Raw genomic sequence first — 16,548 nt, 5'->3', positions numbered from 1 at the left:
TGCAAGACATTTCTATTACATTTTCCTAAAAGGGAATCATGCTTCCCTTGAAACAACAGTCCTGCTCACATCGCATGGGGCACCAAACTTCTGCAAATTTCTGACCAGGGGGGCCCATGCTTAGAATATGCCCCATCTTGCTGTTTCAAAACTAACAATCCCTATCTTGCTGAGACACCATGTTCCAAACACCTGCAAGTCACCTGTTTGGAGCTTGCATCACACATTCTTATAGAAACCAGTCTAGGTAGGATTTGAGGATCCTGAGAGCAGGCCAGTTAATTCGATGGCACCTGAAGTACCTAATGGTGTGAACCGCAGAAATAGGAGATCTCGGTTAACGTTGTCTTTAAAATGCATTTTCTTTAAGCGTCCTAATTGGGGATGCCTGGAATGTGGTTCTAATCTCAAGGCCAGGGACTCCCCATGCAGGCTTTCCAGGCCTTGGAATCACCATCTTCCCGAATATGGAACAGAGCAAATGACAGGAGCCTAGGGCCCGTGAGGAATGGGTGGGAAGCTCCCCACACAATAAGGTCACCTCGTCCAAGGGGCTCTCAGTTTCTCCTCTCAAGGCCCGTAGCTGACAAGGATCCTCAAAGCGCAAATCACTCACCATGGCAAAGATGACCCATTGGTTTGCTTTCATTGCCTCTTCACCCTCTGTATCCTGGGAAGTTGAGCTTATGTGTGGGAAGGAGGAATGTTGTCCTTTACTTTGGGGAATTAGAATGAAGGTAGATGTTCGTGAGGTGCAGCCCTTGGAACGGAAGCAGACACGGGTCCAGCACAGGTTGTTGTTATTGCCTCAAAATGGAAAAAAGGCTCTAGAGTACAGGACGCTGTAACATCCCTAAATTTAAACACGTGTTCTCTCTCTTCTGTTCCTTTTAGTAAATAGTAATATAATTCTTAAAATAAAAAATTTCTGTGGTTTTCCGGGGGATGGGGGGAGAGACCAGCAAAGACGGGGAGTTAGGGAGCCTGTACATTTTCTCTCTGAGCAGTGTTGGGAGAAGAGAATTCCAAGTGTTAAAGTGGATGGTGTGGCTTTAAGAGGTGTAAACTGTAAGAGTAAAGCAGAGAGAGGACCTCTCTAAACAGCAGCATCAGCATCACCTGTGAACCTGTTAGACATGAAAGTTCTCAGGCCCCACCCAGACCCACTGAATCAAAAATTCTGGGAGTGAGGCCCTTCGGGGGAATTCCAGTTATCAAGCTCAAGCTTAGGGACCACTGGGTGGGGATAAGGACTTGGACAGAACTACTTTTATTTATTTATTTATTTATTCATTCATTCATTCATTCATTCATTTATTTATTTTCTACTTACTTTTTTACCTCTTTCACCCATTTCTCCTACTCTCTACCCCTTTGCCTCTGGCAACCACCAATCTGTTCTCTGTATCTATGAGCTTATTTCTTGTTTGTTTGTTCTTTTTTTAATTTTTATTTTGTTTGTTTGTTCTTTTAGATTCCACATACAGGAGAGATCATACAGTATTTGTCTTTCTTTGTCTGACTTATTTCACTTAACATAATGCCCTTGAAGTCCATCCATGCTGTTGCAAATGGCAAGATTTCATTTGTTTTATGGCTGAATATTCCGTTAAATATGTATACCACAATTTCTTTATCCATTCATCCATTGATGGACATTAAGGTTATTTCCGTATCTTGGCTATTGAATAATGCTACAATGAACATGGGTATAGCTTTTCAAAATAGTGTTTTCACTTTCTTCAGATAAATATCCAGAGTGGAATTGCTAGATCATATGGTAGGTCTATTTTTAATTTTTTGAGGAGCATCTGTGCTGTTTTCCATCGTGGCTATATCAATTTACATTCCTACCAACAGTGCGGGAGGGTTCTCTTTTCTCCACATCCTTAGTGACACTTGTTATCTCTTATCTTTTTAATAAGAGCCATTCTAACAAATGTGAGGTGATTTTCACTGTGGATTTGATTTGTATTTCCCTGATGATTAATGATGGAGTGATCTTTTCATGTGTCTGTTGGCCAGCTATATGTCTTCTTTGGAAAAATGTCTATTCAGATCCTCTGCCCATGTATGTGTTTTTTTTTTCTTTTTGTTATTGAGTCGTATGAGTTTCTTATATATTGGATATTAGCCGCTTATCAGATATATGATTTGCAAATATTTGCTCCTATGCAGTAGGTTGTCTTTTCATTTTGTTGATGGTGTCTTTGCCGTGTAGCAGCTTTTGGCCTGTGGTAGCCCCACTTATTTCTTTTTGCTTTCATTGCTTTTAAAAATAGAGCTGCTTTTATATCCTGGCTCTGCTTTTTAACAGCTGTGTGAGTTGAGCAAGCTAATTAATCTGAGTTTATGAAGAAAATTAAATGAGATAACATATTTGAAGCACTTAGCACAATGCTAGATATATAGAAAGCACTCAGTAAATGTTAGCTGCTGTGATCACCCTTTTGTATGAAGGGAAGGAGAAAGGATGAGTCCTAAAGACTGTAAACAAGTTAGCACAGCATTTGCCTGTTGAAAGGGCCCTTTCAGACTCTAGCCTTGTGTTTCCAAGGCATCCACAATTTAGATAAATTCTGTGTGGTTCATCCACCCAGAAATTTGAACAGAGCCGTAGTTCTCAACCTGACTGATCATCCGAATCTCCCGTGGAGGTTTTTTTTGTTGTTGTTTTGTTTTGTTTTTTAGATTTTATTTATTTGACAGAGAGAGGCACAGCGAGAGAGGGAACGCAAGCAGGGGAAGGGGGAGAGGGAGAAGCAGGGGAAGGGGGAGAGGGAGAAGCAGGCTTCACGCGGAGCAGGAAGCCCGATGCGGGGGCTCGATCCCAGGACCCTGGGATCATGACCTGAGCCGAAGGCAGATGCTCAACGACTGAGCCACCCAGGCGCCCCCCGTGGAGGTTTTTTAAAAAAATATCTTTTATATATTTTTTGCGGTGGGGAGGGACAGCGGGAGAGGGAGAATCTTAAGCAAGCTGTGCACTGGGCAGAGCTCAATCTCAGGACCTTAACTGACGGAGCCACCCAGGCACCCCTAATTTTTTTTAATTAATTTTTTTTTTGAGCGAGAGAGCCGTCCCCCCCCTCCCCCCGGAGCTTTTAAACTGCCCTGCCTGGACCTTCAAGCAATCATCTTCAGCAGTAGGCCCTGGGCATCTATAATTTAAAATTTCCCATAGGCAACACTGCAAAACAGCTACTGGAATTGAAAGGTATGCTAGCTAGAGCTAACATGTATTGAGTTTCTGTTTGTGCCAGGCACTATGCTATCTTCTTTATTTATATTGCTTCCTTTAATTCTCACAGCAACTTATAAGGCAGGCACTGTCAGTTTCTTTTATATATGAGGAAACTGAGGCAAAGGGCCTAAATAACTCAGCCAAGTTCACATAGCCGAGAAGTGACTTAGGACCTGAACCCAGGTTTGAGCTACTAATTTCAATTAACTAATGTATCCATTTACTCATTCACCCAAAATTTATTACGTGTGACCGGGTAAGGAGTTGAGAGCCAGAGAATCTAAAATTGAACAAAAATCCCCATCCCCATCCTCAAGAAGTTCATGGCTTTTGTGCGTGTGTTCGGAATGAACAAATGACAGGTTGTCTCGTTTTAAAAGATGATGTCATGTGTCGGTGTTTGAGAGGCTGAAAAGATTTTCTATGACTTCCAGCCTCTTCCCCTCGGTGACCATTTATAGAATCCACCGCTTTGGCAAATCAGCCTCCCAGACTGGGAAGCGCCAGCGCCGTCGAGGGGCGGCCCGCACCAGCGTCTCCCCGCAAGAAGGGCTCCAGCGCAGGCTCGCCGTCCGTGTTAGCCCCTCAGGGTGGTCCTCGGCTGCCCCCGCTGGGTTGTCTCACTTCAGTTCCGCACCTCTCTTGGTAGGTCCATCAATCAAAGGGCGGGGAAGGAGGTGTCTCACAGCCGAGCTTCCACGTGGACTCTCTTCCACGGATGAAACCTGTCCCTTACACCTCAAGCGAGCACTGCTACGAAATTTCCCAGAAAAGTACAGAGAGAAGACGGAGACCTGCTTTTTAGAATCGTGAAATCTTAGCGCTGGTTAAATCCCTGGACGTGACGGAAGGCTGATCAGGAAACGGAGCTGCAGGGTCTCGAACCCTGCTGGCCCTGGGCTCGCGGCGCCATCAGCAACCGCTCACTGCCTCCTACCGTCAGAGCCGAGCACTGTTCCAGACAGACGCAATATTCAAGGGCGGCGACCGTCACCTTGGAGCAGGCAAACGGCCCAACCTGGAGGCGGCCTGGGAGGACACCACCCCCCGGGGCTGGGGTGGGGACACCCACGTGCAGCCACCACGTTTTCCTTGCGGGTCGGTGGGGGAGGAGAGAGGGTTTGGGGTCAGCGGCCGTTCCCGGGACCGGTATTCAGAACGCACAGAGAGAGGTGGTAGCGGAACCTTTCTCCTCCGCCTCGCTCTCGCTTCCCCCCCGGAACCGGTTGGCGTCGGACCCAGTGGTGGAGGCTTATAAACATGGAGACAGCCGGTGCCGGGCCTGGGCCGCCGTCCTCTGGTCTCGACACTCCGGGATCCCCAGACGATCGGCTTTTCCTGGTGAAAGGTGTGGTGTGGTGAGGTGCTGGTGTCGGGGCGAGCTCTTCCGGGGCCTGCGCAGGAGCCGCCATTCCCCGCCCTGGGAGACCTTCCCTTGGGTTGCCCCTGAGTTTAGCTGGTGGGGATCGGCCAGTCAGGGGTCGTGCGGGGTGGAGTCTCCCCTGAGCTGTGTGCTGTATTTCCCCCATCCCCTCTATAGTTTCTCTTGTGCCTTCCCCTACCTTCCACTAGCTTGTTTTCCTCCCCGGGAGAAACTTCAAACCGTCCCCGGGAAGAGGGGAAGGGGCCCTGGGCCAACTCTCAGCACTTGGGAACGGTCCCGCAGAACGATCTCAGGAACCAGAGGTCAGGAGGTCACGCAGGTTTCGCACTGCTATCGTTTACCTTTATGGCCAGAGCTGTCTAGCTTTCGTTCTCAAATTTCAAAAGTGACTTAAAATGTAATTTAAATAGTGTCTGGACTTACTTTGGGTACGTCTTCTTAAGGTGTTGTGTTTTTTTCTCTCTCTCTCTTTAATCTCTCTCCTCCCCCTCCACGCCCTACCCCCAAAACTCTTGGCAGGTGGAGTTTTCCTTGGTACTGTGGCTGCAGCAGGAATGCTAGCCGGATTTGTTACAACATTATCATTGGCTAAAAAGAAGAGCCCTGAATGGTTCAATAAGGTTTGTGACACGGAAATCCATTTATAGCATTGTTATTGTTTACAGATAATTGGCAGCTGTTGTGCATAGGAGAAGTAAATAAAATGTTGGTGGCCTTTCATATTGTTTTAAGAAGTAAACCTATATACATCTCATAGATTCAGGAAATGTACAAATTAATCAGTGGTCTTTATTTTCATTTAGAAAGAAGTATTTAGGGACTCCTGGGTGGCTCAGTTGGTTAAGTGTCTGCCTTCAACCCGGGTCGTGATCTCGGGGTCCTGAGATCAAGCCCCATATGGGGCTCTTTCCAGTGGAGAGCCTGCTTCTCCCTCTCCCTCTGTGCACTCTCTCTCTCAAATAAATAAATAAAATCTTTAAAAACGAAAGAAAAAAGAAAGAAGTATTTAGTTATGTGCTTTCTTTTTCTTAAATTTTAGCAGAACAAGACTTTGAAAGCTCATCCAGTACATTTCCTATTCACAACATGACTAAGTCTAAATCTGGGTAATTCCCTATCAGTTGTAAGAGGCCCCGGTATTTTATGTACCACTAAGGGGAAAAAAATGATGCCAGTTTAATTCTTGACACAATACTGATTGCCAGAGGCATTTCTATTTATTTATTTATTTAAGCTCTCCACCCAGATCAAAAGTCTCATGTTCTATTGACTGAGCCAGCCAGGCGCCCCACCAGAGGCCTTTCTATTTCAAAAATGTTCAATTGTTGAAGTAAAGTGCATCTTATCATTGATGAAAAAAATGGATCAGCTCCTTGAGCCCGGAGATCACACGTGCTTTGTGCTGCTTCATCCCTGCTCCCCAGAAAAGTGCCTGACACATAAGTGCTCAATCAGTTTGGGTTGAATGACCATAAGCTTCTTAAGGCAGAAAATTCTTAACTCCATGAGCAAGACTGAGTAATCACTCATGTGGTCATACCCCAGCTGTTGAGGATTGTTTCTTCTCATTGACTTGTAGACTTGCAGTTACTTGTTAGCATGTGTTGTCCTGTCTCTGCCCTCTCCATCCCGTATCGTTTATTTAGCTATCATTTCATTGCTTCAGATGTTAACTTGGGATCTTTTATGTGTCAGGCACTGTGCTAGCTCGGTGCAAGAGATAACAAAAATGAACCAATGTTTGCCCTTCAGGAAGCTAGCATCTGTGCAGGAGGAGACAGATATTAAATATTGATGCAATTAACTATATAATTATAATTTGATGTTTGCTTGGAAGAAGAGTGTTATGTGAAACATCGTAAACGAGTCGAGTTCCCTTTCCACTTACATTTTTAATAATCTGATATCATACTTAAGCACTGTAGATACTGTAAAGGAAAAAGACCACATTTAAGGTGCTTTTGTTCTCCATCTGAATACTCAAGGCTTAAATGGAGCTACCCAAATCACTGTGATGAACCCTGTGGTCATTTTCACCCTGTATTATAGAATATTTTCAGTGCAGAACTCTATCTTGTAGAAGGAATCAGTAAAGCCTAACTGATAGTGATGCTTTAACAGTAGAATTTGCATTCATTTCTAAGCCTGAATTACCAGGTTAACCTTTGGGTCACAGACCTTTCTGAGAATCTGATGAAAGCTAGGGATTCTCAGGAAAAAAAAAAACAACCCATACCCACATTTACAACTTGGCATTCTATTTTGTGGTTCTAAGATTTGATGGTCACACATGCCCTATCAAACACGGTGGTTGTCAGGCTGTGGGCCATAGAACCCTAGGGATCCTTGAGACTCTTTGGGGGTCTGTAAAGTCAAAACTATTTTCCTAGTAATAGCGAGGCATTTGCACTAACGGTATAGAAGCACGTGGGGTAAGAGTGCTGGAGCCTTAGTGTAATCAAGGCGGTGGCACCCAGCTGTACCGGCAGGCCTGGTGGTCTTCACTACCGTGCATCTGTAGTTAAAAAAAAAAAAAAAAAAAAGCCCTCACTGCATAAGAATCTCCTTGTTATAGCAGTAGAATTACTGATTTTATTAAATCTTAACCCTTGATTATACCTCTTTACTAATCCACGTGAAGAAATGGGAAGTACGCATAAAGCCTTTCCGATTTATATCAAAGAAAGACGTTTTTCTCCAGGAAAAGCAATGGTGTGATTAAATTGCATGCTGAACTAGCTGCTTTTTTTCCCCATGTAATAACATATTTTATTTGAAAGAGGAACTGACAGACTATAGTTATTCAGAAGTGGGTATTTGACAGACATTTTCTTCAAAATGAACAAAATGAGCCTGTGTCGTCTCTTCAAGCAAGCACTTGTCAGTATTTGTTGCCAATGATAAAATTGGAGCTTGCAAGTGAAAATTAAATCTTAGGATTTAAAATCTGGTTGGGTCTCAGGTATCCCAATACTTGTATCTGCCATTGTCAGCTTAATAGGTGCTCAATACGTAAAGGCTTTTCTGATGAGATTGGTGGTAGCGTTAATGATGTGAAATTTTAAATGTTTAATACATGGTGTCAACATTGGAAAGATCTGCATGACTTGGTAAATCAGTATTTTCTGAATGATCATAATGCATGGATAAAAGGTCCATTAGAAATACAAAATAGACTAATGGATTTTAATGTAACAAAGTACAAAAAACTCATCAGTGTGACTTCAGATCCCAGAGTGCATGCCGCTATTTGGGAAGTTTTGGTGGAGCATCAAAGAAGGAAGGCTATTAAAATACTTGTCCCTTTTCCAACCACAAATCTCTGTAAGGCTGGACTTTATGCAGATTCTTCAATCAAAAAACATATTGCAACAGATTGAATACAGAAGCATTTATGAAAATTCATCTGTCCCTTGTTAAGCCAAACATTTAAAAGATTAATCAAAATGTAAAACATTGCCTCCTTGCACTAAATTCTTTTGTTTTGTAAGGTAGCTGTTTCATAAAAATAGGTTTATATATATATTTTTTAAATTTATTTGTCAGAGAGAGAGAGAGAGAAAGCATAGCAGGGGAAGCAGCAGGCAGAGGAAGAAGCAGGCTCCCTGCTGAGCAAGGAGCCTGATGTGGGACTCGAATCCCAGGACCCTGGGATCATGACCAGAGCCGAAGGCAGACGCTTAACTGATTGAGCCACCCAGGCGTCCCAAAAGTAGGTTTATATTAATCTATACTGGGTTTATTTGTAAATGAATTAATACTTAAAATTTAAGAATTTCTTAGCTTTAATTTCTAAAATATTAATTATTATTAAGTATAGGCCACATAATCAGAAATCTTTGGGATCCAAGTATAAATGGATCCTGAGACCAGAAAGTTTGAGAACCACTGTTCTGGATGGTTAAATATGTTGTGTAAAGTTCTGCCTCCCCTCTGGGGAAACATCTGAATTAGAGCATTACCATTGATCCAGACTCTGTTTGAGAGGCTCAGAGGTTCTGGAGCATTTAATGCATTTACACTTAGCAGGCGCCAGTTTAAGAATACCACTTAGGCAGTGTACTGCCTGGCAGTTTTCTCTGACATTAATAGTGATAATAATATCTAGCATTTGAATGCTTACCATGTGCTACCTGCTGTTTTAAGGGTTGGGGTTCATTGAACCCCCATTACAACCCCATGAGATGCTGTTATTATGTTGTCCCCATTAAACTGAGGCAGGGATGGATTAAACAATTTGCCCACCATGGCACTCTTTCCATCTTTGATTATTTTTGGAGAAGAAATTACACTATTTTTAGCAATTTTTTATTTAAATAGATTTCTGTCCACTGGCTTGGAATCTAGACATTAACTATAATACAGATTCAGATTGCAACTCAGGACTTTAAAAATGATCAGCTTTTAGTTGGGGACTGCCTACATTGCTATTATTTCAGGAGGATGGTCATCATTTCTTTAAAATCTTAACTGCATTGTCTTAGCTGAGTATCAGGCTAGAAAACTGGGAATGGAACGGCAGTAGTAAGTGCTGAATGAACATTCATTTTTCTTTGTCCTTCATTGAAGAAGCAGAGGAAGGTGTAAGCTAAGGCGGCTTTTAAAAGCACATGTACATATGTAACACATATATAATTTCTGTCCTTCCCAAGGAAATAAGGAATTTTTTAACTTAAGTTTCTAAAATAAAATTTAGGCACTTAAGTTGACCCTGGTTTAATAATATTTGGTTAACGTTACTGCTTCTGGATGAAAATTCAGGCCAGTTAGAAGTTAGTGAATTTATATGAGATCTGTGATATCTAAAGAACCACTCTGAAATTACAGCAACGTGAGAAAAGGGGTAAGAGAGTGTTTTGATCATAGAAAATAACTAAAGAAACATCTCTTGAAAATCTGGTTGGGTCTCAGGTATATTACAAACAAGTGTTAAGTCAGCAAATAATATCTTCTGGGTCAGGGCATGGTGCGAGACATGAAAATACAGGTAAACCAAGTGTTTCTGTGTGCCACCAATAGCATTCATAATCATAGCACACATGCTACAAACCTTTATTCAATGGGTTGAGCAATATAAAGAAAATTATTCTAAAAAGGGAAAGGCTTGAGTAAATGGAAATTTGTTTCCAGAAGAAAGACCAAACATAAATTTGCTATCTTATCACATTAGCTAATCAGTTTGATGACATTGTAATGAAAATGCCAATGAATGGGACTCAGAGAAATCTTGACAGAATGTTTTAGGGCTTTTCTGGGAGAATTAATAGGCAAAAAACAGCAAAGAAGTTTTGGAAAAAAATAATCAGTAATCGGTGCTTTCAGTGATGGGGTGGATATTCCCTTTTGAAGCATGCATTGCATTCCTATTCTTCTCTAGTCAAGTTTTCATGCTGATAGTCTGAAAGTTGTTCAGTTATTATGGTATAGATTTTTACCTTAATATGATACCTTGAAACCCAAGAGGAGAGTCATTGTTTATTTTCTAGTTTCTCATGAATAGCTGCCATAAGCTGGGTTTCTACTATGTGCCCTGCATTTTGCATATGTATTTAAAAGTCTTTGTAGTGACTTAGATTAGCTCACCTCTTTGAGGAACCCCTCCTTAAAGCTTCCTCTAATTGCAACAACAGATTAGGTATCCTCCTCTGGGACTATGGTGCCCTATGTGTATAGTTCTATTGTCGCACATTCCATTTAGATCATAATTAACTTTTATGTGTCTGTGTCCTCCTCCCCTCCCTCCATTGACTGGGATCTTTAGTCAGAAAGAAGCTACTCTATTTGCCTTTTTCTCTCCAGTACCTAGCACAGCTCCTGGCAAGGCCCTGAGTACTCAAATATCTGTCAGTCAGAGAAGGGGTGACTTCTCTGCAGTTACTAAGTAGCAAAGCTTCTTTTTGGACTTCAGTTGGTCTGGCTTCCCAAAATTACGGTGACATTCAGAGAGTCATGAGTTTCAAACACTCCTGAAATAATTACTTTTTCCGAACTGATGATTTTTCCTCTCTGTCTTCATTGCAGGGAAGTATGGCCACAGCTGCCTTACCAGAGAGCGGGTCTTCCCTTGCCTTGCGAGCCCTGGGTTGGGGCTCACTTTATGCATGGTGCGGGGTTGGTGTGATCAGCTTCGCAGTCTGGAAAGCTTTAGGAGTTCACAGTGTAAGTAACTACAGTCCTGTAATTGGTATCTGGAATGTTTATTCCACTTTCTGTGGTCTAAATATGCCTGATTTTCAAGAAGTGTGTGTGTGTGTGTGTGTGTGTGTGTGTAATTTATACCCCAAGTTAAAAAGCTGTATATTAGGAATGATTGGCTTTTTTTAAACTACCGGTAGGAAGTTCTGTGGACAAGGCTGCACATGTGTGACAGGTGAGAATTGACGGTGGTTTGGAATAGGTGGCAGCAAGGGAATCGAGGTAAAGAGGTTCTGGATATATTTTGAAGGTAGAGTCAACAAGGACTTGTTATACGTCGGATGTGAGAGGTGAGAGAATAAATGAAGTCAAGGATCTCCAAGGCTTTTGGCCTGTGAGCAGTTGGAAGATGGATGGGAACCAGTGTGAGAGGAGCAGGTATTCAGGGATAATGCTAGGAGCTCAGTCTGGGGCCTGTGAGTTTGAAATATCTGTTGGATCGCTCAGTGGAGAGTCAAGCAAACAGATATAGAAGTTTGGAATTCAGAGGAGAGGTACAAGGTCAAGATGTAAATTTGAGACTCTTCAGTATATGGGTAGTGTTCAAAGCCAGGAGACTAGGTGAGCTTACCAAGGCATTGAGCTCACCAAGGAGCTCTGGGCACTCCCAAGGTTTAGAGGTTGGGAAATACGGAGCAAATTAGCAAGGGAGATTTCCCTACCAAAGGAGAAAACCCAGGAGAACCGGGAGAATGGTGACTTGGACACCACGTGAAGAAGGTGTATGGTCGGTTTAAATCATGTAAGATGAGACTCAGGAGTTTGCCAAGTTAGCCTTGATGGCAGTCCTTGGTGGGTAAAGCCTGGGTGGAGTGGATCCAAAAGAATGGAGGAGATTGTATATACAGGCATGTCTTGAGTTGTGCTTTACAGGGAAAGAAAGAGATGGGGTCATAGCTGGAAAGGGGACTGAGATCAAGAGAGGTGTTTTTTTGTTTGTGTTTTTGTTTTTAAGTTGGGAGAATTAACAGCATGTTGAGTATGCTGATGGGAGTGATTCTGTAGACGGGGAAATTGCAAGGGAGGGGGGAGTGATAAGTAATATAATTATTATAGGCATTACTGAGTTTTTTATATTTGGTTTAATCATAACTGAACATAGGCATTATTGTACTTTTCACTCAAAGTATACTGATAGACAGATAGATGTTGCTTTTCTTCTAGTCCGACTAACCTTTATTTTTAAAGTAACTTTGCTGCTAGTAATTGTTTATAACAATAAAGTTGTGTTTACTTGGAAAAGTTAGAAAACCCATGACTGAAGATTTTGGATGATTTTTGTTGTTAACCTCAGTTTTGCTTTTGACCAGTATAAAATCTCTCCTTCCATTGCAGGCATTGTACCAGACATTTTAGGCATAGCAGATTATTTAGTCTTCACAATAACTATGAAGCAGTTAGTAATATCCCCCATCTTTGGAACCTAGATTTTTTTTTCTCCAATGTTACCTCCCCTAGCTAAGATTGGAAATAAATGAGTAGTTGGAAGGAGCCAGAATGAGGAGGAAGGAGGTAGTAAATTCAGTTTTGATCGTGATGTGATCCACACATTCTTGATAACTTGACAGGTTTTCCTGGGTATCTTCAATGTGGGCCTCATCTCCCAACATTGTAATTAATATCAGTCAGGTATAGGACTGGGCCATTCTTTCCTCATAAAAGAGAAGGTCTCCTTTTAGCCTTCATCTTCAGTAGACAAATGCTTAGGGTATAATGGTAAAGCAGGATTCATTTGTATAAATAATATGAGAGCAGTTATTTGAAAACAGGTGGAAACAACAGGGGGGAAATATGCCCGGTATAAATGTGTGGATGAATTATGGGTGTGGGAGTGAATTTTTTTTTTTTACTTTTCTGTACATTCTTAAATATGTATTGCTTTAACAGTAATACTACCTTTAAAAAAAAATAGTGCTGGATTTTATTTTTTATTAATTTATGCTAAAAATGAAGCACAGCTGCCTAGAAGTTCACAAAACTTCTTTGACTACATGTGACATATACTTGAGGGCATGAAATACTTAATAATAAGGTTATTAAGCTTTTAGTTTCTATAAAAATGATGGTCTGTTAGCACTTTATACTGACTCCATGGAATTGTTAGGTGATGTTTCCAGAACTTAGTAATGTAGGTCATAAACTGAGTAATAAAGTTTTAAGATATTTTAAAATATAACCTTTGAATGAGAAGAGTCATAATGAATTGATCCAAATTTTCATAGACCAACAAAGTAAAGATATTTAGATTAAGTTATATGCTCAAGAAGTTGGGCTTTATGGACTATCCGGTGCTATTCTAGTTTCTAGAATGTGAACTTCTTTGTTTTATGGCCTAAATAAAATAGTTGGGCAAGAAAAATTGTTTTCTGATTGGCACTACTGAATACAAGGACACTTGGAATCTTTTTATATCTTCATGTCTTTAACTAAAACGTGAGAATACAAATGTACTGTCCCCCTACCTGTAGGTCATTAGGAATATCAGTTTGATATCCATATCTGAGAAGTCTCACAGAAAAATGAACCACTGATAGTTTTTCAAGGGCACACCTTTTAAAAGCAGTAGTGTTTATTAATTTGTTCATTCAAAAGACATTTGTGGGCCTACCCTGAGCCAGGCACTGTGCCTAGACAGGGCTCCCCAGTAGACCGTTATTATGGATGCCTTCAGTTTTAAGACTCTCTAAGCAAATTCTTATTATATGACCCACTCTGAGTCTTGTGGAGAGCAGTATTACATTTCAGTTCTCCTTTAGAGAGTTCTGAGGATAATTGTGAGATTGTCCTGAGTCCTGGGAAATGTTATCTTTCCATGACTAAAGAAAACAATCTTAGAAAATGCTGGACAGAAATGGTCCAGGTCTCTGCACTCAATAAATAATTGATATGATTATTCTAGGTAAATTCAGGTAAATCAAAATCAAGCCCAGTGTCAAATAATTGTTGGTAGCAACCTTGAATCATATTAAAGTGTCATTATAAACCCAGTTCAAAAAAAGAAGGGTGCCATCTACTGGCTGAAGGAGAGCAGTTCACATTCCCTATTTTAATTCACAGCTACATCTGCTGGCCTAAACAAGGGCATGCTGCAGTGCTTGAAGCTAAGGTCTTCAGTTTCTTAGAAATATTTTGGATTTACACTTTATTCGTAGTTATTATGGAATTTATTTCACATATAACATGTATAATACATCAGATGTAAATTTATATTTTACATAATAGTGTTATCATTTAATTAGAGATTCCAAAAAAAGGAGAGCTAGTGGAGCTATCTTGTCAGCAGACTGAAGCCAGTAGGTGTGCCAGGATTTAAGGTGGGAGCCTCCCTCCCTTGTGTATGAACCAGTCCAGATTCAGCCTGGGATCACCTCACCAGTTCCGGCCTGCCAGCATGGTGGGCCAGCAAGCAAGGCCTGATTGCTCAGTATGGATTCACCAATTTCTTTGAATTATGGTATTTTATCATCTGATTATGATTGAGGCAGCATTAATTTTATAACAGTAACTTAATTGTGAAAAGAATGAGCATTTACTATGGGTCTGTGGTCCCCTAATGCAGCTAATGATCCCAAAAGATCCCAGATGATCCTGGCAGACTGCCCTGTTCAGGCCAGGTTCACACCGTGGCAGTATGATTAGATTCTTTTTATTAGGGGCAAGTATTTTAAGTTTAGAGTAGTTGAAATAAACGCTTGTCAGTGAGTAAATAAGGATCTCTAGAGATAACAACTAGTAATTCCCCAATTATCAAAAGAAAAAACCAGGGCACCTGGGTGGCTCAGTCGGTTAAGCATCTGCCTTTAGTTCAGGTCATGATCCCAATTTCCTGGGATTGAGCCCTGTGTTGGGCTCTCTGCTCAGCGGGGAGTCTGCTTCTCCCTCTCCCTCTGCCCCTCCTTCCCCCCTCATTGTGTGTGCTTGTGCGCTCTCTTTCTCTCTCAAATAAATTTTAAAAATCTTAAAAAAAAAAACACCATGCCACTTACAATTATTTACATGTTACTCAAACACAAAGACTTAACTTTTGTATCTTTTCTTATTTATATTGAAAGGATTTCTAAAAAGATTGAGCATATTTATGGTTAGACTGTTTTGCCTTTTTTTTCTCCCCTTAGAAGGAAAAATGTTGGATGTATAAATAATTCCTGATTGATATGACTGGGAGCTTTAGGGCTTATGCCTGTGGACTCATCTCGTTCAACATTTGTTGGAGGTGAGGCTGTCTCAGAGTACGAGTCAGAATCACCATTGCTAACATTTACTGTACCTTGTATTTAATATATTCATGATACCTGGTATAGTTAGAATTCACAGATAATTTACAGTTGTTGCCCTCAGAGGAGCTAAAATCTCAATAGTGATAAAACCATGAATGAAAACATTTTTAGTTATTGTGAAATACTTTAAATTGTCCAGAGACTTAAATTTAAAAATTAACTTGCAAATAAAGGGAATTTTTAGTTTAGTTTGTTTTTTACCATGTAATTAGAGGTATTTGTTTTTATTTACATATATTGCTTATTTTTAAAGAAAAACATGTTTAGGACCTTTTTTAAAACAAAGATGGCTTTGTGTTTCTTTTGTTAAAATTAGGTACTCATTGTAAAAACAACAATAACAACAACAAAAAGAGTGTAGAAAAGTACAAAAAAGGAAACAAAAATCACCAGAAATCTCACTGAGTTATAATCACTTATTACAATAAAAACATCCCTTCCTACATTCTATAAGCCTATTCATATAATTGTAGGTAAATGTTTTACTGTTCTATTCTGGAACCTTTTTTCACTGAATAGCCACAAGAACGTCTTTGCACAGTAGACTATATAAATCTCCATCACTTTTAATGGCTACATGGTGCTCCATTATAATTTACTTAATCAGTCTCCTGCCAGTAGCATTTAGATTGTAATTTTTCACTATTAAACACCATAGTGAACCTCTGTAGGCATGCATCTTTTTGTACTTTTCTTGGTCAGGAAATTTGTCCTAAAGACAAATGTTATTGTTGAATCCAGGGGTATTTAAAAACTGTTTTTGATAGCCATTGCTAAGCACAAAATGTATACACTTAGAAGATACCTTCAGTGCCTGCAGGTTTCCTAGCACCCTCGCCATTAGTGGCTTCTTCTACTTTGAAATGTTTGCCAATCTGAGAGATGGAAAATAATCTCTTTCTTCCTTTACTGCATCTCTCAGGGCTTTTATGCAGATAATCTGTGATTGAAGACTTACACATCTCTCCAGCCTCAGTCGCCTCCTGATCTGCTGATAGAGGTTGCTTCTTGCTCAAGAGCCCAGGCTTCCTTTTCCTTAAGAACAAAAAGTAAAACATGTAAATAAAACACATCTTAAATATTTCTCCAAAAAATTGGCATCTGTCTTTCCTATACCAAGATTTTTTTTTTTAAAGATTTTATTTATTTTTTGACAGAGACAGCGAGAAAGGGAACACAAGCAGGGGGAGTGGGAGAGGGAGAAGCAGGCTCCCCGCGGAGCAGGGAGCCCGATGCGGGGCTCAATCCTAGGACCCTGGGACCATGACCTGAGCCGAAGGCAGACATTTAATGACTGAGCCACCCAGGCGCCACTCTAAGAAAGATTCTTTAAGAGAAGTAATACAGCTTTCCTTTAGGACAATATTGGATTCATTCTAATAAAATGTATTTTCTCCAGCTCTTTTTGGTAGCTGCTGCTAAGTATACTTTTTGTTAATGTTTACGCT

At 40.7% G+C, this 16,548-nt stretch overlaps 2 protein-coding genes and 1 long non-coding RNA gene across 4 annotated transcripts in view; all 3 read left to right on the top strand.

Moving 5' to 3' along the window:
* Positions 1-4,274: 4,274 nt before the first annotated feature.
* The window catches only part of TMEM242 (transmembrane protein 242), a 28,766-nt gene continuing 16,492 nt past the window's right edge, over positions 4,275-16,548 (top strand). Inside the window, exons 1-3 of the mRNA XM_006749565.3 lie at positions 4,275-4,592; positions 5,148-5,248; positions 10,650-10,787. Coding sequence (XP_006749628.2) covers positions 4,505-4,592; positions 5,148-5,248; positions 10,650-10,787 — 327 coding nt within the window. The 5' untranslated portion in view covers positions 4,275-4,504. The remainder of the gene's footprint in view (positions 4,593-5,147; positions 5,249-10,649; positions 10,788-16,548) is intronic.
* Positions 7,947-10,354, top strand: LOC145723157 (uncharacterized). Its single transcript, XR_014148031.1, has 2 exons — positions 7,947-8,076; positions 8,179-10,354. It is a non-coding gene; the product is annotated as an uncharacterized LOC145723157 (long non-coding RNA).
* The window catches only part of LOC102734680 (L-lactate dehydrogenase A-like 6B), a 21,912-nt gene continuing 16,013 nt past the window's right edge, over positions 10,650-16,548 (top strand). The window contains exon 1 of one of the 2 annotated variants that reach the window (XM_081829201.1): positions 10,650-10,787. The gene's annotated coding sequence lies outside the window, so the exon portion shown is untranslated. The remainder of the gene's footprint in view (positions 10,788-16,548) is intronic. The other variant, XM_081829202.1, reaches the window with a different exon arrangement.

The sequence above is a fragment of the Leptonychotes weddellii genome, chromosome 8 (genome assembly GCF_054177405.1).
Source record: "Leptonychotes weddellii isolate Sample4059 chromosome 8, ASM5417740v2, whole genome shotgun sequence".
Taxonomy (NCBI): Eukaryota; Metazoa; Chordata; class Mammalia; order Carnivora; family Phocidae; genus Leptonychotes; species Leptonychotes weddellii.
Note: the sequence above shows the minus strand (reverse complement) of the source record. Positions and strands in the feature narration are given on the sequence as shown.